The following is a 23,726-nucleotide window of genomic DNA, read 5'->3' as shown; positions in this document are numbered from 1 at the left end:
TTCAAGTCAGACAATAACCAAGATTTATTCCTAGCATCTTGTGTTGTTAAATAGCAATATCTTTGCCATCGCCGAGTTTACACAACAAACAATTGTGTTGTTACATAAATATAGGCTATTTGATCTCTGTGTTCGAGAATTTCTGCCTTCAGACAATATTTCTGGATTTCTTGGCTTAGAATATCAATTTCTAAAAGGATCTGGTGAGATGGCGTAGTGTTTGATCTGTTTTAACCGACTGCCAAAAAAGGAGGGGGTTATTTATTTAATATTTGGCGCGGCTCCGATTGCGGTAATAAGTATTTCATACCAACTTCGGAATTAAAATTACCCTATCTGTTATTGTAGATCATACTCTACCCGTGTACCAATTTTCATCACAATCCCTCCAGTAGATTTTGCGTGTAATAGTAACAATCACACGTGAATCACTTACACACATACATATTTACAGACTTTCGCATTCTAATATACTAAATGTGAAAATGCGCGTTTGTCCTTATTTCACGTGAAAATTTAGCATTAGATTGAGTTTATACGAGTGACGTGCAGCGGGATACAGCTACCTTATAACATACGTATTTACTTGCGGCCTGGGAGCTTACTATCATCTCTTAATCGACCCAATTTGTGACCAATTCCTATCGCCAAGTTAATTTACGAAATTAATTAAGGCAAATAATTTCAGGTTCCCAAATTGAGTCGAATTTGAACAAATTAAATAAGCTTGCACTTAAACGGCAATAGGCTAATAGCTAAATAAATAACTAGTTGACGGCAGGTATATGTATGTTGCGCCCTTTTTCCAAGAATCCTAATTTTTCCGTAAAGATTCTCATAAATATTGTGGTTTTATCATATGGGTTTCTAAGGCGGCCCCCAGACGGTCAATTATATTGCGCAATAAGAACGAATGACAAGTATACTTGACCAAATTGAAAAATACCCTTTTCTTGACAAACTTATACAGATACACCGACTCTTTCACCGGACCAGATATCATTTCCGTTCATTCATATTACACAATAAATTGATAGACGGCCCCAACCGTCTAAGAATAAGTCATTACTTATTACTGAAATGAATTCCATTCAGATATACGCTTGGTATAATTAGTATATAGTAAATTAATACTGTAATATGTTGTTGTGTTGTTGTCTGTATGAATTCTTACGATATTGTCTATAAAATACTTAATCATCTTGTGGCCGTTCGTCTAGACTGGGATTATGTAGTTCAAGTATGGAATAACGTCTAATGACATCCAATTTCACAAGAGGAGTTTATGTAATATATAATAATCATTTATTTCAGAATCAAGTTCCATTATAAGTAACAATTGACTTTCGTTGTAAATATGTCGTTTTTTACACAAGCTTCACATAATTATTTTACCGATCCTGGTTTTCTTATTTATATTGATACTAGATGTTGCGCGCCACAAAAAGTTGCCTGTGTTTCTTTCCAACTATCTCTACACGAAAAATCTTAATTTTATTATTGAAAATTAAATTGTTAAAAATAAAAAAAAAACCTTAAATTTTATAAAACAATATCCACCAGAGGACATTGTTTTATAAAATTTGACTAAACGTGTCTGATTGATTGCGATGAACAAAAAAACTACTGCACGAATTTTCATGCGGTTTCCACAAATAGATAGTTTGATTCCTGAAGAAGGTTTTGATGTATAAATTTATAATGATTTTACCCGAGCGAAGCCGCGGTACGGTATATATAAGTTCACGTTCACGGATCCTCATAAGCTATTGCGAAAAAAGAATCTACTTAGCTATAATAATAATAAATACACAAATAGACAATTTATCTTTTAGGACTGAATTCCTTATTTTTATTCCACTCAGAAATTCCAATTCAGATACTTATAAGAGTTATAAGTTACATTATAAATATCAAGGCACTAAAAAAAAATCAATTATTTTATAGACGCAAACGATTAGGAAAGTACCTACAGTATAAAAAAAAAGTTAACAATAAAAAGTCACCTGTTAGCGAGTGTCTAAATGCGCATGTGTTGTTTTGTAAAACGTTCACGCCGCCAGCCAGTGTCGTGCCAACCCTCTTGGCAACGGGACTTCGACGTCCTAATCTCGAAACACGCGCCCATACGTAACTTTACTACTTAATTACATATACATTTTATAACTTAAACCCTTAATCGTATATTTAAACATAATATTTTAGAATATTTCTTGTTTAAATTGTATATGTAGTGATTCGATTTTGAAAAACTAACCTATATGTAAACAACATTGGCATAAATAAAAAAACGGAAAAAGTGATTGATGAATTTGAAATTCGAATGCATTGCTTAAACAGTGCTATTGAAATTTGAATTGTACTCGATTGGCTGTGAGTCTATATTTGAGTGGCAAGATGTGGTGGATCCTGCGCCGGGCCCGTCTCACTGGAGCGTCACTTTTCAGTCAAGCTTCAGGAACCAATAACAATAACAATAGTAAACCAGGTGAGTTGGTGACAAAAGGTAATGTTTTCTCTATTTATTATATCGATATGGATGGAAATTTTTGAGGCGGTGATATTGAACTGCTGGGAAATGGGCTTTGTCATATACCACGCATGTTGAGCAGGAAAACAATAATTTATAAGTATAATCAAATATGTTTAGTTGTTTATCTTTATAGCGCTGTAAATGCAGCTAATTCGCGATCAATTTGTGTTTTTTCATTACAACGAATTGACTTTGGCAAATAGATCGCTATGGTATATGGTTGTATAGATTTTACAGGTTATAATACATTTTATGATAATTGTTTAATAAGCAGTTACTTGTATTTTATATATGGGTGGAGTTTACAAAATTAACACTTGAATCATAAATAAAATATTAGTGGCAAAAGAGTAGATTTGTTTGTATAGGTATGGATAGCCGAAATACATACCGTATTTCAATAATGTTAAAAAAATTGTCTATTTATATAGCTACTAGATGTTGCCCGGGGTTTCGTTCAAGTGGGAATTTTGAGATTTAATATAGCTTATAGCAATCTTGGATAATGCACCTTTCTAATGGTGAAATATTTTTTTAAATCGGTTTGGTAGTTTCGGAGATTACACGCCTCAAACATACAACCTCACTAACGCTTACCTCTTTCTAATAATAGTATGGATAATAAATTATTTATTTCGGTTTCTCATTTAATGTTAGTAACAGGTTGTCTTAAGGTGTGTAAATTGTATGTATATATCATAAAGATTCAAAGCCCGCAGGATCATCTGAAATGACACATCTATTGTAAATTTATTTTACATTCTACGTATAAACCGCCAAAAGAGTATTTGCCATTAAGCTGTAACCCTTTCCTTTTAAATCTGCTGTCAAACCGTCAAATGTGTATTTAGGGCATCAGTATCCACAATGGGGAATAGAATTGTGATATAAATACCTCGATAACAAGTTTATTTGTTAAACAAATAAGGTAAAAAAAACTCCGACTTTCAATATTAATTTCGCTACAAGCTTTGAACAGCGTAACCCATTTTAATTAAACATAACTACGAACCACCGCATAAAAATTAGCTATCAAATAAAAGAAACCGTATCCGAATCGGTTCACCCGTTGATGAGCTACGGTGCCACGTACACAGACAGACACACTTAGCGGTCAAACTTATAACACCCCTCTTTTTGCGTCGGGGGTTAAAAAATAGCTGTCCTGAAAAAGGGCTGTCCTGAAACATCAAAGTCATGAAGATATAAAACAAAGATGGTCGCTTGTGCCGACATTGTCCTAAGTGCAACTCTCTCTGTAGTGCAACCATACGTTCTTTATCATTGCATTTAGCTAATAGCTTCATTACGTATGGTGTTATCCTTTTACCTCTTTACAGCGGCACGCCGGTTAAAGTCAACGTTAAATTTGACGGTGCAACTCACCCTAATTATCTTATTTTATACCTTTTGGCGGCGTATTTATAAAGATATTTGCAATTTAAATCAATCATCGCTATCGATGTTGAAGTTGCTTAAATAAAAATAATTTCGTAGAAATGAATTGCGTTCCAAATTAAACAATTAACAAAGTCGAAACAGATGAGTTAAATGTAATTCTGGCGGCATGATGGGCCACGAGAGAGATATTCACGGTTATTACAATATTGCATCTTAATTTGTATAAATAAACTTTGTACAAACAGAAATACAATAAAAATACGTAATTTAATAGGACGTATGCGTACAATGATACTATATAACTTATTTTAAATGTTTGTTCGTGATTTCCTATGTTTATATCACTTTCAATTAACCAGTTTCTTTGACTGCGTCTCAGCTCAATAAAGACAATAAAGACTCTTTTAGCTACAAAAATGTTGTAAATAGCACAATAATACAGAACACAATATCAGAAAAAATTAACCAAATACATAGAAATTAAGGATAAAATAAGTAGAATCTGGCACCTTGAAAAGGTGTTCTTTCTACGACTGGAGTTATACCGAAACAGCTACATTAATATTTAAAAACCTTAAATCTATCACCTACAACTATATATAACCTACTTCAGAAGGCAGCTATATTAAATACGTGCCGAATAGTGAGAAAGTTCTTACAGACAGACGGACAAACTTCCTCACTTACATCCACCAGCCGCATAGATTCCAACGCAACAGTACAACCTCAAAATTGCTTGCTAGTATTACAACTCCCAATATTGATAATCCTGCCGTAAATACAATTAACACAACACAACATAATACAAGTCTCGAACTTACTTTGGGGCTAGCTCAATATGTGTGGTTTGTCCTCATTAAAAAAAAACACATCACATATTAACGACCTTCCTGTTATACACTTGGCTTAGGCCCGTGTATTGCAGTATACCGGTCTATTTTAAACAGAGACCGAGCATAAAAATGTAAACATAATAATAATAATGTTCCTCACCTACGCCTTCCTTCCCCAAGGTCGGAGTGGAAACCGAGAGGTAACAGGACCCCTACCTCTGGCTTGCCTTCATCGGCCGGCCAGAGTGGAGTCGCGAGAGCTATATGCTCGAAGGGTGGAAGTGTAAAATGTCATAACGCCGGGGGCGTCTGACTGGATCACCATGATTTCGCGCCCCGCAGACTCACCTCTCTACACCCTTAGCCGCCCACGCCAATGTTGCCCCTTTGTCGCCAATCGCGGCGACTGATTTGAGGGGCCCATCCAGTGAGCGGCGAGTCACCACCTGCCACTGAATAGTCAGTTATCATGATTATGGCAGGTGACCGAACTCTTTGCAATAGCCCATTCTCAGTCCATCCAAATTTCATTCTATAGACCAGTACTTCTATCCATTATTCTGCAATAGTTCACACTCTCGCCGAGACCTGCTCATGGGCATATCATTTTATTGGTATATCCGCGAGCGGGTTTTGGCGGGAGACCTACACAACATCAAAACTCTCCAAAGGGCCTCTACGTGTTGGATCCATATCCCCACGCAAGCCTCTCAAAGGACCGGACTTAGTGCCGTGAATTTATAAAAGGAGATACATAATACTCGTAATATTACTGGTTACCAAAACACAGATGTTGGAGTGTTGTAGTAATTATAATATTGCGTCGATGTGCGAATAATCTCAATTCAATATCTCATGAATTTGACATCAATATCCCTCTTTTCCGAGTTTATCCTAATTCTTTTTGGGGTTGGGATTCCTAATTGTCTTCAGAGCGATAGCTTCTAGGTCATTAGTTCCGTGTTCACCCTTTTCATATCTATCCTCGGGACATCCATCTTATGAATATTTTTCCCGATCTCTAATAGATTAATTTTATTCATTTGGTAGTTGTCATCATGTCAAATCAGATATTATTTTGATATCTAAAAAGAAACTAAAACTTCCATCAACTTATATGATAGTACATTTTATTAAAGACTAATCGTGAGAACAGGTGACGTCACATATAATGGGAGGCAAAAATAATTTGAAATAAAGTTAAATTTCATGAAATTAGTAGGTACTCCGTACAACGTAGTACTTAGTGAATGCATGGTAAATTTATACGTATGTGCCGTGACGTGATGTGACTTGTCAAAACGGTATCGCTTGTATATAATAGAATTGAGATATTAAAATTTCCCTTGAGTCAAGAACATCAGCAAAATTTGAATATCTCCGTACTAATCCATACAAGCAATAGGTACTGTTTTGACAAGTCACATCACGTGACATAAGAATACATTTACCATAAGACATAGTGTGGTAGATATCACCACAATGTCCAATGCTCTCGATAAACTTCGACATCGCGGTCTTCAAGTTACCCAGGCAGGTAATTTGGCTTTTGTCCAAATGTGAGATACTTAAAATACTACAAAACACTAAATGTAGCTAGCGACTCCGCCCGGCTATCTAGGTGATCGATGTTGCATCATATAGATAATAAAGTACACGTTAATAAAGTAACACAGTAACACAGTACATTAGTAAATTTTAAAAAAATGTTTATAACTTTCATTGATGATATTTTCATCATCTCCAAATACATGAGGTATTTGTAACACAAAATACGATCTCTATTACAAAGCTTTAGTGGTATAACATCCAAATACCTGGCAACATTCGCCGGTTATAGTTCTATAAAAGCTATTGTTTGATCCGGTTTATACCGGTCCGGTGATAAACGGGATCGGAAAGCCATCAAGATAACAACTTGTGCTGGCCTTACAAAGTAAGAGTGACATTGCGTATACAATAAGGAATTTCTGGGATTTCTTGGTTATGTATTCTTAGAAAGGTTTTAGCTATGCCCTATCGTTTTAAATATAAATAATACTTTGTTTATACTTCTCTTCTTTCGTCTAACCCTCTTCCCAGTTCATTAGGGGTAATTCATTCATTAATTCATCTCCTTGTAACTTTGTGCCAGAGAGCTTCGTTCTGGCTTGTCTGTGTTCAGTGTACACAGGTTCTTGCTCTAAATCTCCTTCTGCATTACTTTTTTATTGTTAATTGTTGAAAAGTCCTATGAACCAACAATGATGGTCAATAGTTGTTGATGTACACTAACGTATTTTAAGATCTCGTAGTAAGATGTGAATCAAGCCCAAAATAATGCTCCTTATTTAATTGTTTTATTTATTTATATTACATAATGTAAAATTAATAATGAGTAATTTTTTGACATAATTTTCATTTTACTGTGACACGAAAAATCATTACAATAACTTTAGTACTAATATTAATTACCATGCATTTCTCTGTTGTTTTGAATAAATAAATAAATATAAATATATTAGGACAAATCACACAGATTGAGCTAGCCCCAAAGTAAGTTCGAGACTTGTGTTATGGGATGCTAACTCAACGATACTATATTTTATAACATATACATATATAGATAAACATCCAAGACCCGGGCCAATCAGAAAAAGATCATTTTCCATCATGACCCGACCGGGGATCGAACCCTGGACCTCTCGGTTCAGAGGCAAGCGCTTTACCACTGCGCCACCGAGGTCGTCACTAAGTTACTGGACTAATCAATAAGTTACTGGACTCTATTCATGTTAAATCTAAAGCTATGAGCTCCGTATTAAAATACAAAATCTTATTTTAATTACTCTACGGTCTATTAAAACAGAGCAATTATTCTGTGTATAATAATGACTTTTAATTCTCTTGCATTGAAATTCTATATTTCCAAATTGACCACTATTAGTTAATTTTTTTTACCCCAAAAACAACATAACAAACCTAAAGTTCCGACTCCTTTCATGTAGCACACGTGGCTAGATTACCATTGCCTTGAGGCTATCAGTTCGGAAATCTCCTCAAGTTTGCTTTTGTTAAAGTTTTATGCCGTATTGGATGTTACCGAGATTGAAAAGCCATCATGATAACAACTTTGAGGTTGTGGGTCAAACTTATATTCTTCCTTATCCTTAAATATGATTTATAAAAAGAAGTTACTCAGTCGCGTTAATCTGTGTTGCACAGTTCGCGATAAAGTCAAAAATTATCGGACAGATTTCTGTACGGTTTTTATCAATAGTTAATGTTTAGTTTAAGTCGTAACAAGTTTATGTTCCAAAAAGTGCGTGCGTATATCGTCAACTGATGCCGAAGACTGTGCGAAGGTGAAAAGAAAAAGTAGGAAAAGTACCTTGGGCTGCGATGCTGAACGGGTGAGGAAGCAACCGGGAAAACACTCAGGTGAGAGGAATACAACGTTGTTATAAACACTACACTAGTTTGCGAGGATTTCTGTTAACGCAAATCTGAATATAGGGTAAGAGTAACACATGTAGTCAATACATATATTCCAAAAATCGTATGGAGCAGACGCTTGTATCGATTAAATCACAAAATGTGATTATTATCAGTCTAGCCACTTCATCAGCGTGCCTGCTCTGTGGCACTCGTTCCGCTGACGCCACACGCTTTAGTCTCAAGTGCCTGTGTTGACGTATTCATGCCAAGTTGTTGAGATTTTTTGTGAAAAATATACATATAATATAGCTACGTGGTTTGTTAGGTACATAGATGGCATAGATAGGTGCATTTAGCATTTAGCACAAATACATTCTTGGCACGATAACAAAAATTAGAAACTTTTTTAAACTTCAAATGTAATTATTTTTTCGAAGATACATAACCGACATACATATTTGGCTCTGTCTGTATTGGGTAAAATCTCTAAATTTCTTCTCATCATCATCGTAATCATTTACAGCTGCATATACCAACTCACTGCTGAGTATAGCCCTCCCTTTTTTCGCGCCATTTTTTACGGTCCGGTGCTAGTCTCATCCACCGCTTTCCTGTGATTTAAACAACTTCATCCGACCAGCAGGCTGGTGGTCTACCAACCCGTCTCTATCCAATAATTTAAATAAGAGAAATAAGAGTTTTTTGTTTATAAAATTAATTTACTAAATAAAAACAAAACATAGGACTTGATCTTGATTTTTTTAAAATACTCAAATAGAAGCGTGGAACGTATGGTTATAATTATGAGTCTGTATTTAGAGTTGTACACTTAATTGGCAAATATATGAATATTGACTTAGAAAAATAGTTGGGAACACGGATTTATATATCACTGTGGTAGGAAATCAAACATTTCTATACAGACCCGCCCATTCAATCTGACGAAGCAAACAAAAGCCACCAAAGACAATGAACGCGCCATCACCCGACAAGTAATTACACAAGTTGATTCAGGAGACATGAGGTTAAACACACGAACACTCAGTAGTACAGTTGTTGATTACACGCCATATACTCTCGATATTAATAATCTATCTATATTCCTCGGATATTATCGTAAAAACTCGATTATATCAGTGAACATAGTAGAATGTATGTAATCAGTAAGACAACTTTGAAATATAAATGAAGGTATTTTTTGCGTTTGTGCTTGACTTGGTGATTCAAAATCGAACTAATATTACAAAAAAGAGAAAGTTTGTCTATCTGTATGTCTTGTGTCAAATTAAATTTGTTAGGTTAGAAACAGCACACCACAACCTATCTAGGAAATGCTACTATTACCTTGACGTGTGGTCGACTATACGACTGTGTGACAGTTTTTGCACTATGAGAGTGTGAGCAAGAGTTTTTTTTTCGACAACGTCAAAATTTATACATGGAAAATGAACAGCGCCTCTGTCGTGCGTAAAAATAACTATTAATTCTCTATTTAAATTTTGAAATTTTCTATACGATTATGTTTGGCTATATCTCGTGTTAACCTCTATTAAAGCTGGTAAAATAGATTTGAAGTTCACAATATGTAAGTACATTTTTAGCGTAAGCGTAGTAAAACAAAACCTGTTTGTGGTGACAACAGACTTGTTTTACTACGTTTGTCGTAAACAATGTTACACTGACCTGGATTTAACCCACTTAAGTACCTTACGTAAGTAAAGTGCTAACATAAAATTAATGAAGTTCATAATTTTAACGAGTTTAAAGTTAGCAGAGATCATTTATAATCAGTTTCCAGGGATCATATTATGGAGCTAAAACCAAAACGATGATACTTTAGGTACCTAAAAGTTGGTCACAATCTTGACATGTCTTTCTATTAAAATGTGGATACATTTTAAAAATCAATAAATAGTTCATCACTAAATCAATTAGCCGTTAATAATAATTAAATGTGTAATTTTTGATTAAAAATATAATATTTAATTTGCAAATGAGACAAAATGAGCAAAGATTTTGATTTTGAATGGTATAATTTCGTAAGACATGTGGAGATGATGAAGATTAAAAAATAAAAAATAAATAAAAAAAGCCCTTTATTTCTACTACCATGTCGTTTTACATCAAATTAACTTAGTCAGTACACATGTATGCTGAGTCAGTTGAATCTCTTCACGAGAGTCCGTTTTCTTCTTTCTTGTCGTCATTCGATTTTTAAATTCAAATATCACTAAAAGTTCGTCATCTGCGTTGTTGTTTTAATTTTTTTTCTTTTTTTTTTTGAGATGATGAAGATTACCTTTTTTTAATGATGGATGTGCACCCTGGGATTTCGATATCTTTAGGAATATAGGCACCTATATAGACATACACCTTATAAGCTATTCTAGGTATAGTTATTCTGCACACGTGTGTACTTTTCATAAAAACTCGAAGTATATTTGTATTGTTTTACGAATGTAGTGAGTGTTAACTTCCTTCTTCGCATATGTTGTGTTATGGCAAACAAAATAAATGATTTTTGTTCCAACAACATCCGATGCGGCTGACGGACAGGGTAAACTCCCCAGTAATACCTTTGTTAATATTCCCGCTAAAGTCGCCATTGTTGACGCGATATTATTCCACGTGGATTTCTGAACAATGCCTTTTTTATTATAGGCTTTTTATACAGGCGTATCTACATGTTTCGGCATTATAAAATTTTATATATCGTTTTGTTAGGTATGGTTGTTAATCGAAAGTCAATTTAACATGTTTTGTTTTTAATTAATTGCTTTTATCTAAGCCCGGAGTTATAAACATTAGCTGGCCTGGTCATATGAAAAATATCTCGATGTTAAATACCGATTTATTACCTACTTCCGTCCAGTAGATTTTTTGAAGGAGTAACAAACATACATAAACACAACATACGTCCTTACAAACTTTCGCATTTATGATATTGGTAGGTTCTAAGGTTCTGTTCTACCCATACACCAAATTTCATTGACCAAAGTTCTTGAAGTGTCAACGACGTACAAATCATCTTCATCATCTAATGATAGTAAGTCACTTAACCCAATATTATGTAATACAATTACAAATATTGAGAAAAATGAATATTTCTCAAAGACAGTGGCGCCCTCAGCCCTTGCGGCAATATCCGGCGACAGACGACAAGCTCGCTCATTTCCGGGCGTCGACTAATGGCTGCTTTGTATCGGCTGTCCACATTTTATAGAGCGGATGCAATGTAATGGAGAGTTTATTGCTGAACCTATACTAAAGTATGAATTAATATAATAAGTATCGTGGCAATAATTATTTAAATGTCATAATTAATTTATTCATAACTGTTGCAACTAGAAGAAGTTCTTCTTCGTCGAGTCCAAAATTGCAGTGAAACCTGTTGTAGATTGTACAGTCAACAGCACATCAAGTTACCCTGCATGAACCTCTATGGCGCAGTAGTAGCGGCGAGTTTGCAATGAATTTGGGTAGGTTGATGTGCTGTTGACTGTACATGAGACGAACGATATAAAGAAAATCCGTTTCGTTCTTAAATAAGGTCTTTCCTGATTGATCCTCGGGTTTCAATCTCCTTTCACATGCACATTCTTGAGCAACCCTATTTGTCAGATCATTGGCACGCATCATTTTTGAAGACATTAAGTTAGGACATTTAACACGACGCCCAAAAAAAGGAGTGTAATGTTTTCAGAGTTAATGTTTGTATAAGTGTGCTTATTCCACCATAATTCTTAAACGCTTTGCTCGTATCAGATAACAATGTGCGATGTTAGATTCCTCGGGTGACAGGCCACGTGACGCCATTACAAAGTCAATGTGGATTATATAGGAGTAGCGGCCCGTCCCGGCTACACTCGGATAAAACCATAATAAATTATACCCCTAAATATTCCTCAGGAATCATTCTATCCTTGGTCCTAAATTTTCCGCATGAAAATCCGTGCAGCAGTTTTCGAGACTTTGTTTTATAATATGTAAGGATGTTACAATATACCTACGAAGTGGTAGGGTAAGGTACCTTGGATAGATCTTTTATGCGAAGTTTCAAAATCGCAAGAATGGAATATAGTATTGTACATTAGATGTTCCATCTCTTTTGGGATGGTACAGCACTAATGCCGTGCTGTGATTGGCCGACGGCACGCGTCATTTTCCCTTGGAATTGTCATTCACGACCCGACATGTTTTTCTATTGCTTTTGGTAATTAGATTTATTATTTGATTCTCTATTATAGATTATTATGTAGATATATTGTAATTGTGATATAGTCCCAGTTTCATTTCAAGCTCCCTAATATTATATAGTATTGTGCAGAAGCGGCGGTGTAATGGTTAAGACCCCCGCCTGAGGATCGAAGGGACCCAGATTCGAATTCTACTGGTGCCACATGAGTTTGTATACCAATCTGACTCATGTTAGTAGTTTTCATAGATCACCACTTGCTTCCGGTGAAGGAAAAATATCGTGAGGAAACCTGCACACTCGTTGATTATTAACTTGTATGTGAAATGGAGAAGGCAATGACAAACCACTCCATTAATAATGCCACGACTCTCAGCCATGAGGAATACGATGAAGAACAATTATATAGGTGTTTTGTAACACCCTGTGTACTCGACAAATTGGAATAGAGAAAGACATCAAGTAAATGAAACCAATCCTTGATATAGATTCACCCTAAATACCTGGCTTGCGGAACTTTAACCAGGTTCTATTCAATAATAAGGCCTGGTTTACATGGGTGCTGTCAAAGTGAAGCCGATATTCGAATGCCACCCTTATTTGTCCTTACTAAGCGATCAATTGGAAGTAATTGAGCACCTCGGTGGCGCAGTGGTAAAGTTCTTGCCTCTGAACCTTGGTCCCGGGTTCGATCCCCGGTCGGGTCATGATGGAAACTGATCTTTTTCGGATTGCGTGTTTGCTTGCTCAGTAGCATAAAAGGCAGATGCTGGACTCCAATGCTCTATGACGGAGGAGGAAACTGGGAATATGCTCAGATAACAGATTTATCTGTCAAAATGTTTGTGGCTGCCATTATTCAAATAGTAGCATTTTTGATTTACATTTTTGTCAACTATATTTTTATCATTTTAAATGTCTTCCTTTTGCTTCGTCCCCTAATTTACCCTTCGCTTTGTCATCTAATCGCGTAGCTTTCATTAAACCACCAGTGTGTACCGAGCCTAACCTAGGTGTGTCCAGGCCGAGCGCTTAATGATTGCACCCCGGTCACGTCCCAGATATATCGGGAATTCTGATCTAATACTCAGCCTCTAATACTTTCTCTAATGCTGAACCTTCTAGCTAAACTTTGTGAGTTTATATTGATATAATTTGCGTCTTGGCGCAAAATGTCCTTTTCTTACAATGTCCTTTCTCATAATGTCCTTTTCTCGAAATGTACTTTCTCAGAATGTCCTTTTAATGAAAAAAACTGTTTTAATCAGTTGCTTATCTAAATTATCATCAAAAACACACAAGGACATTTTGAGAAAAGGACATTATGAAAAAAGGACATTTTGAGAAAAGGACATTTTGAGAAAGGACATTTTCAGAAAAGGACATTATGAGAAAGGACATTGTGAGATAAGGAGATTTTGCTAATACTCAGCGTCTAATACTTTCTCTAATGCTGAACCTTCTAGCTAAACTTTGTGAGTTTATATTGATATAATTTGCGTCTTGGCGCAAAATACCCTTTTCTTACAATGTCCTTTCTCATAATGTCCTTTTAATAAAAAAAAACTGTTTTAATCAGTTGCTTATCTAAATTATCATCAAAAACACACAAGGACATTTTGAGAAAAGGACATTATGAAAAGAGGACATTTTGAGAAAAGGACATTATGCGCCAAGACAATAATTTGGACATAATGTTTTGGATACAAATAATTTCATTGTTTGCGTCTCAAGAAAACGATAAATGAGACAGGCAAAGGAGCTTTGAAAGTGGCACAAATTCGAAATTAAATAATTGCCCTCAATTTGCATCTTCACAAAATGACGACAACAAAAGGATATTACATCATCGATGTGGATTAAAATTGTGCATTGACAGAAACAAATAAGTAATTTTATCTATCTAGATTTCCTCCAGAGAGACCTCCAATTTCAGACCGAGAAATAATATTCTAAAATAATAATTACCTAACTCACATTTAAATAAAATTAAATATAAGCCAAACGAACATAATAAATTTCAGTACGTGAAGCAAAACGTGAAATTCATAACACAAGCGTTTCAATAAAAAATGATAGCAAACATTCTGCAGGTGTAGTCCGTCCGAATGCTTAATGTTCAGGTCACGTCTGTACAGCAACTGTAGATCTAACCTTGCATGATTCTCTATCAGTGTCTCCCAAACTATGGCCGAGAGAATATTGATGGGAATTATTTGTTCCCGCGGAGTCACACCTCGATTTGTGGGATTGCAACTCAACGATGAAAATTAGTTACACTGTTACTATCTATGTGTAACAATATACCTATATACTCTCTTACTAAATTACGTATACCCTTTACTCAACAGTAATCAAGTAAAGGTTAAAATATGATAATCATGTATTTACATTAAATAATATGCAATTATGTAAATGCTATCATATTTTATACATACATTATTACAAAAAAAATATTTTCTATGTGCATTTTATCTCACTTTTACCCTTTACTTAGTAGCGATGTTACTTATTGGGAAACACGCTAATTGCAATTAGTAACATTCTAGTTATGTGCATAGAACCTTGACAGGGTCACTGATATAAGAACAATTGTTTCGGCACCCCGTTTTTTAGCGAAGAATATATTCCAAGGCCCAACCGCGCTGGGGTCAACCTAACATTCAAAGTTGGATAATTCGGAATTCGATTCGGAGTTCGACAGAAAGTCACTTTTTCACATTTTTAATATTAGGAATGTATTTGTCTAGAATGAATGTTTTGTTTGAAGAATGAAATATAATATTAGAAACGAGAATTCATTTTCTACGTCTCGTAATGTTTTTTACTCAAATTACACAAACGTTATTTAAATTTTATTCTATTTTAATGAAATGTTATCAGAGCCCCGCCATTTATTAAATACCAACAATATAGGTACCGAAATGTTTTAAATTGCGTAATTATACGAAGCGTTCAAACGACTTTTGTATACACAAAATATTTACTCGAAAATTTTGTTTTTTAAAGACATCCCTGGCTTGTGGTTACCACACTTGGGCGCCTGTCCTTCATCTGGAAGTCATGACTTCGAATAATACTACGGGCAAATAATTGTAGGTGACCACATATGTTTGTCCACGGTTCTGGATGTGTTGTAAATTTAGTTTATTTGGCCAGTTAGGCCTATCCAACACTTGTGAAACAATTATATTTTAACGCTATCTGTTCGATAATATATGGGCTATCAGATACTTTATCGGCAAGCGGTAAAATATGCCCTAATACTCGTAAAACCATCTAAAATCATACGAAAGTCGTTCTATACAGACAAGGTCAACCGTAAAATAAAACCTGTATATTTTTATATGTATCTTGAATACGTAATGTACGTTTTAGAGAGATTGCACATTTGAATTCAGAGCCTCCCGTAGGACAAGGCGCCGTGAAAAATAATGTAGAACCTTATGAAAATGTCAAGGTTACTTCCAAGGGCACACAGAAGTGAATGAGTTTCAAGATTTGCATGAATATTAAATAGGACAGGACATTGGCAACATTTTACCCGGAATTATAGTTACATTCAGTATTTTGTACCTACCTGAAAGTCAACATTTTACCCGAAATTATAGTTAGTTTTTTGTACCTACCTGAAAGTCAAAATTTTACCCGAAATTATAGTTAGTTTTTTATACCTACCTGAAAATTCCTGTTAGCATACGTATTACTTACATATTACCAGGATTTTCCAGGATGTTGATCTGTTGATCAAAAATCTACGACATTAATTATTCGAGTAATTAAATCAGGCACTTTTATCCTCAAAATATACATTCAATTAAAATGTATTGTATTGTATTGTATTGTATTGTGTTCCGGTTTGAACGGTGAGAGAGGCAGTATTCATCGTTTCTATAGCTGTGTTAATTGCTAACACTGGTTTCTGATTCCATTCAAGTCACCTAAAGGCCTCTGTCATGAGAAAGGCCACTGCCTTTCTCATGTCAGAGGCCTGTAATTACACTAAATTACAGGATAATGTGGGAAAATACTTAGGTGACAAAGTAGACAATGAGCGTGTAACACCCCTAGCATTAAAGGCGTTGATAGGTTGTGGTGACCACTTACCATCAGGTGGAAACGTGCCTATTTGCGTGATTATAGTCTTAGTATACAAAATAAATTTCGAAATTAATGAAGAAGAAAATACTCCCAACCTTCTACGAACAAAGTCACGAGTTTAGTAGCTTATATTTTAACTAAAACACGAAATTTGTTGTGGGTAAAAGCGTAATTATGATGTCTAAATTGCTGTTTGAAAGTTACCCGTGTACTAATTTTACCCTTTTTGTGACAGGTACTAAAACCTCCCTCATCGCCAAAGGTATGTGGTTCCGGAGAACTTGTGTTATAAACTGCTTTAGGTACTTTGCATTTTGTAAGTCACTCCTTCAAGTTGGGTCAGCAGCTTGGTGAGGCGCGACGCTCACTGGAAGTTTAAAACTTTTTTCCTAATGTCAAAGCGTAAATAATGTGAATTCGAGATCGAATTATAATCGAATATTTTGAAATAAAATAGGCATTTTTCACCGAAACCCAAAATCACATAAATCTATTCGTGTAAAAAGATTTTAAAAAACATAATGACAAATATAATTATTAGTTGTCGTCTACGATTTATATCAAGTTAATTCACAGTAGGTAATTAGGTAGTTTCATAAAATTATATGAAACAAATTTATCATAATCAAGTTTCCATAACGCGTAAGTCCATGAAGTATTTCAATAATTTTAAACCAAAATAGAGATTCTATATTTAAAATGAATTCTACCTATTTATTAAAAAGAAATAAAACAAAATTAGTCAGCCAGTGTGTGTCGTTCTTTTTTTCACATTATAATATCGCGCGAGACGTGCTCGTTAACTTTTTTATTTTTCACAATATTTCACTGCATGCATAATTTCCTCAAAGCTTTGGGGTCCATTAATTAAGAAAACAGCTTTGAGTATTCGTAGCTCCGTTTCTTTACTTTACAATGTCGCTAGAGTGGAAATAATAAGTGTATTTTTATTTTTCGAATGCGAATGATAGTACTACAATAAATAAATAAAATATTTTATTCAGATGTTACCGATCTATAAATTAGAATATTATATATTTTAAATAAGTCATCATCATTATAACCGCTAGCCCCAAAGTAAGTTCGAGACTTGGGTTATGGGATACTAACTCAACGATACTATATGTTATAACAAATACATATATAGGTAGATAAACATCCAAGACCTGGGCCAATCAGAAAAAGATCATTTTCCATCATGTCCCGACCGGGGATCGAACCGACGACCTCTCGGTTCAGAGGCAAGCTCTTTACCACTGCGCCACCGAGGTCGTCAAAATTACGTTATAATTCCTTACTTCTGAAAAAAACCTTCCTTACTTCCTTACGTCTGAAATAAACTGGTACCACTATGACAACAGTTGTATTGTATACGCATTGTCAAACACTTTTGGTGTTTCGACAAAATCTGACACCAGTGATAGTAATAAAAATAAGACAGATTGCACGGTAGTAATTAAAAAGAATAGATTGCTAGCGACAACTGGATACTTATGACAGATAAGGTGGGCGGAGACGAAAAGAGGCCTTTACCCAACTGTGGGTCAAGGAGATCTGACGATGATGATAGAGGACGATGACCCAAGAGAGAGAAGGAACACTATTCTCCGCGACACTGAAGCCGTAAAATTCGCATATCATCTTTTATCCTCACACAATGCCAGCCTAAGTAACGCAACAAAAACTGGCCATAAAAATAAAATCTTTTAGAATTTCGCTTCAGGAAAGGATATAAAAAGGAAAGGTAACGGTTCCCGCGGGGTGTATCGCCGGCGTCCATATCGAAATCGTGACGTCACAGGCGCCGACAGCGGCCTCACGAGGCATACAGATAATAATATTGTCGACTTTGAAATTTAAAATAGACGCTATTATTACATTTGATTTATTAATTTGTGTACACAATTTCTTCTTGTCCCTCAAATGCCGTTTTAAATGGGGCCGGCGTATAATGAAATTTACTTTACATTACATTTACTTTCACAAGTGTCTGTTTCATATATATATATACTACTAAGGTACTACTTATTTCGACTAAATCTCATATGCTCTTTGTCTTTAATACGTAGCATTCCATACGAAAACTCTGTCGAACACACAAATGGCTTTATTTGGGATTTATTTTTATCCATTTCTTATTCCACTGTGATCCACTGACTGGGATCGAATCGTCAATTCAAATCAAAAGACAATTTTTTCCTCTTTGTTCTATTGTTTGATATAAGGGTAATTTCTGACCCGAACAGTTTGTAATCGACATGACTCGTGGTTAGCCCTATGTCCCTAGAAAATAACCACTCCATATCCTCCCATAGATGTCAGGCAGCCGATAATATTCCTAAGGAGGGTTGAAATCAGGCAGGCGATCGATTTTGAAAACACAGCCGAATTTTGAAAATTATATAGTTTTTTTTTCATCATCCCGGGTTTTGCATCGTTGTAGCCCTAAACAACAGGGAACAACCGAATTAGCAAGTTACTATTTAATTTAGAAAATTAAAGCTACCAAAACCTTTACAAAAATTACGATGCACTTGCCTTTACACTGAAGTTCAAGTAACAAATAATTGCCATTTAGTTTTATCTAACTGAATATTAAAGTCCCCGTCAAGAGTAGTTTGCAACTTTGTCTTACAAAGTCCGTTGTAGGAAAAAGTTTCCCTTGAGTAGTGGGAGATGGCGCGTAGAGTCGCTTTTCCAGCGGAATCTGCTTTTAACACGACTGCCCATAAAGAAAGGTTCAGGCATAACCCTAGTGCCTTCTCTCAGATGATTTATTGTCGATATAACATAGTCAATATTGATTTGTTCTTAACATTGTATTTATAGTTTCTAAAATGCTGATGAAAAAACACGGAAAGAAAAAATGAAAAATTTTATTAATAGAATGCCATTTCCATTAGTCCATAGGCTTGATATACCATACCAATAGTCACAGAGCATGTAACCAGCCTTCTAATAACTAAAATATAAAGCCAGTAATTCTTCAACGGCATTTATTTTCAATGTGACGGTTGGACCGTTCAACTTTGATGTTAACTTTAAACTGTGCAGAAAAAACCGCAAAGTACGCAATTTTGTCTAAACGTCAGCGGCGCGGCGATTTGAAGTTTAATGTCAAAGTTGACTGGTGCAACTCGCCCTAAGTAAACAATGCAAAGGTCACCCAAAACAAACTTAGCTTGTTCAAGTAATGTTGCCAAAATTCACAAAGTATCCAAGAAGTTGTCGCGTACAAAACAGCTTTCCATTCGCAGTATTTCGCAGAATCAAAGGATTGTTTTCAACAATTAGTTTCAACTTTCCAGTAAAGTTGGTTTTACATTTTGAATAATGTTTTGTTTGAGTTAATTGCGGAGGTTGAACTACTGATATTATTCGGTGCCTGTGTTATCTTGAGTCTTCTTTAAACCAGCTTTTCATTCGCAATATGTCGTAGAATCAATAGCTCATTATCCACAATATGTTTAAAAATCAAGTAATCTCATTTAAGAGTGCGTTGCTCCGGTCAACTTTGACGTTAACTTTAACCTGCGCAGAAAAACACACTTTTCGCCATTTTGTCGACACGACGATGGCGGCGGAGCGCAGGTCAAAGTTAACTTCAAAGTTGACTGGTGCACCTCACTCTTAGACACAACATCAGATGATTCCTGAATTATATATATTTCATAGAATCACCCCTGTAATGGTATTCAATTACATCTCTTTGAAGTTACAATTCTGGGAAGGACCGTGAGTTTTGACGCCTTTTTCGGTGTTTTTCTGGTTTTCAACAAACGTTTCAAAGCATTTCAATCGGGTATGTTCGAAATAAAAGGGTCTTTCCCAATAGAATTTTCTTATATCGTGTGCGGTTTTATAGATACATGTATTTTATTCAAATTCTTTGATATAAGGCGTTAAAAGTGAGTATTTTATTACTGCAACTTATTTTTTTCGGTTTTGCTTTGCTTATCTGTTTATTCAATGAAATTTCTACATATTTACTTCAGTTTATCAAGGGGGTCTGAAGTCTGAAATGCACCCGTGGTATCGCGCGTATAGTTTGCACAATCAACTGCATATCAGGTCATATTTTATTTAAATTAGTACTTTATTACAATAATAAAGTGAAGCTTTGCATATTTTCCAAGAAATAATCGAAAAAACAAACACATTTCAATCTTTCAAATACATTTTCACCGCCGGCGAATAATCATGATATTAGCAACTAATGAAGCCGTGCAATAACATCTTCGATAACACAAGCAAGTCAGACTTATCTAATTTAACTCGGCCTATTTCCCTGGAAAATATCTATAAATATAATAAATAAACAAATAAATAAACATATTAGGACAAACCACACAGATTGAGCTAGCCCCAAAGCAAGTTCGAAACTTGTGTTATGGGATACTAACTCAACGGTACTATATTTTATAACAAATACATATATAATAAACATCCAAGACCCGGGCCAATCAGAAAAAGATCGTTTTCCATCATGACCCGACCGGGTATCGAACCCGGAACCTCTCGGTTCAGTGGCAAGAACTTTACCACTGCGCCACCGAGGTCGTCGATAATACAAAACGTACAATGTAACGATCAAATCTATTCTCGCTCGTTAATCGTTCCGGTTAAACTTCTGCAGCCATCAAACTAAGCGACGCACGCCTGTCAACTGGTGCGAGTATAATATTCACAGTTTCATACATTATTCATGCCTCCACTTTAGCTGTATCGCTGTATCTTACACCTCAACTTTGATGTGTAATCGTTAATAATATATATAGTTTAAAGGTGGATTTATCCGCTTATTTCGAAGATAAATAAAAGTAAACGTAAATAAATAGCAAACTTAATAATCTTATCTAAATAAACGTAGTAGAAATAATATATGTAAATAATGTAAATATAAATATATATTAAAACAAATCACTCAGATTGAGCTAGCCCCAAAGTAAGTTCGAGACTTGTTTTATGGGATACTAACTCAACGATACTATATTTTATAACAAATACATATATAAATAAACATCCAAGACCCGGGCCAATCAGAAAAAGACCATTTTCCATCATGACCCGACCGGGGATCGAACCCGGGACCTCTCGGTTCAGTGGCAAGAACCTTAGCACTGCGTCACCGAGGTCGTAAAATGTGTTTATTAAAAGTAAATATTATGTTGATATGAGATAGGTTATTCATTTATAATTGCAATACATAAGTGACTTAATTATTTTTAAAACAAAAGTATTCCCTATTATAAATAACAGCCGTATAGCAATCTTTTTTGTTTATTCAATTGTGAGAGACGATACCAACCTAACTGAGCACAAATTTTCTAAAACCATTTTATTCAAAAAATACGCATTATTTTTCGCTCCGCGTAATGACAAAGCGCTTTGACTCAAAAGATATTAAAGTTTCGCTTTTTATTCGTAAATTTGTCCAAAACAAGTCTCAGATTATGAGCAAACAACGTAAACACTCCAGGGCTAGTTCAGCGTGGAACTGAATAATATTGTTTTTTGTTAATGGACGTATAAATTGGCTGGTAAATTTTGTTTATTTATTGTTAAACAGTTTCGTTGTGGCCTGTATAATAGAGACAATGAACCATTGGGTTAATTGGTTTGGGATTTCACCAATTAACCCAATGGTTCACATAGATCGCTAGATTTGGAACATGTACTTGTATCTCGTGTAATTTCCATGAGTTTAGTTCACCAGCTCCATAGTTCTTTTTCCCGATAAAATAATGTTGCCTATATTCGATAACCAAGCTTGAAAGAAAAAAAAATTGATAGTAGATGTTCAAAAAATATTGTAACTGATGGACAGTTTAGTTCACTAGTGTGTATGCGACTACCTCCCACTAGATGGCGGTAAGTAGTTGTTAAAGTCATGTCAGATGCCTTTAGGCGACTTGAATAAAAACTGACACCAGTGTTAGCAATAACACACTCGATATGATGATGGCTGTAATTTTATTTAAATGTGTTCTAATGTACCTTAAAAATTGTACTTAAAAAATTGTTTATTTTGGAATGAAGACGAGTATATAAACGAAAAAAAAAAGCATTAAAAGCCAATATAAATCATGTAAAAATTACCAGTAAATCATATAATGCAGCACCAGTAAATCATATATTAAATATACTTTCAGAAAATCTAATACTAGCTTCATAAATCTCAGTCAACGTTTTGATAAAGTTGCAAGAACATGCCTAGACGTCACAAAAATGTAGTAAGGGATCGTGTTACACCCGTAAGGGATTTCCAACGAAATCGGCAGGATAGATGGTCGAAGGGTTAATCCGTAGTGTCTGTTGGTCGAGCAATAAGGGTTAAAAATAATTCTCTCAGGCCCTTTGGGATTTTTTTATCTTGAACAGGTTATGTTGTAATTTGATAGTAGTAGATTGAGGAAGGAGAACTTGAGTAGGGTTTGGGAAATCTTTTTTATCAAAATGTTCCCTTATTTTGAGTCTGTCTGCCCCGTAAGGGATGAAGACGCGAGTGTATAAAATCTATTTTAACTACTAGTGATCTAATGATGTGATAAAATCAATTCGATTGTAGATATATGGATAACAGTTAAAATTTAGTATGAGCACTTGTCAGTACATGTGATTCATAAAGTACATTAAATACCAATTCATACAAAGTCCGGAGAAAATGCGCGCCAATAAATAGGTAAACCACACACTAATTAGCACAATAAACATTTTAATATAACCATAGACTGACTGAAACTGAGGATGACAGGAGAGAAAATATGTGTAAAATGCTCACGAAGCGGAGTATGAGGACGCAATATGCACAACATACGCCTTTCCGAAAGGACAGACCCCACTTAAAGCATACCTTAAGGCCCTAAAACCAATAAGACCGGTATTCACCGGGAATTTAGCGCTATTCAAATTCAGGGCCAGATGTCATCGAGCTCTTAATCTAAGCCGTGAGAAATATTCGGGGGCCGTGAGAAAATTTCTATTATGGAAATTTGGTACACGCGATATGCGTGAGAAATTTAGGCCGTGTATATTTTTAGGCCCAGCACAGACGGTGAAAGGATTCCACCAATTTGGTACGGATTCGAAACGAACGCGTTGTGTGGTCTCTCAGAAGAGTCTACGGCAGAAACCCAATGAAACACTAAAGTAAGTAGGGCTTGAAGTTCGTTGTATAAATACAACTTTGTATAAATGAAATGCAAATTTGCTATTTATCATCTGTTCTGGGTTTTATCCAGACGAA

The 23,726-nt window shown here is 35.1% G+C and overlaps 1 protein-coding gene across 2 annotated transcripts in view; it reads left to right on the top strand.

The window, feature by feature from the left end:
• Positions 1 to 2,081: 2,081 nt before the first annotated feature.
• The window catches only part of LOC128672306 (uncharacterized protein), a 107,168-nt gene continuing 85,523 nt past the window's right edge, over positions 2,082 to 23,726 (top strand). Inside the window, exons 1-2 of one of the 2 annotated variants that reach the window (XM_053749358.2) lie at positions 2,082 to 2,488; positions 16,716 to 16,742. In XM_053749358.2, the coding sequence (XP_053605333.1) occupies positions 2,398 to 2,488; positions 16,716 to 16,742 (118 nt within the window). In that variant the 5' untranslated portion in view covers positions 2,082 to 2,397. The remainder of the gene's footprint in view (positions 2,489 to 16,715; positions 16,743 to 23,726) is intronic. The other variant, XM_053749359.2, reaches the window with a different exon arrangement.

This window comes from Plodia interpunctella, chromosome 9 (assembly GCF_027563975.2).
Source record: "Plodia interpunctella isolate USDA-ARS_2022_Savannah chromosome 9, ilPloInte3.2, whole genome shotgun sequence".
In the NCBI taxonomy this organism is placed as follows: Eukaryota; Metazoa; Arthropoda; class Insecta; order Lepidoptera; family Pyralidae; genus Plodia; species Plodia interpunctella.
Note: the sequence above shows the minus strand (reverse complement) of the source record. Positions and strands in the feature narration are given on the sequence as shown.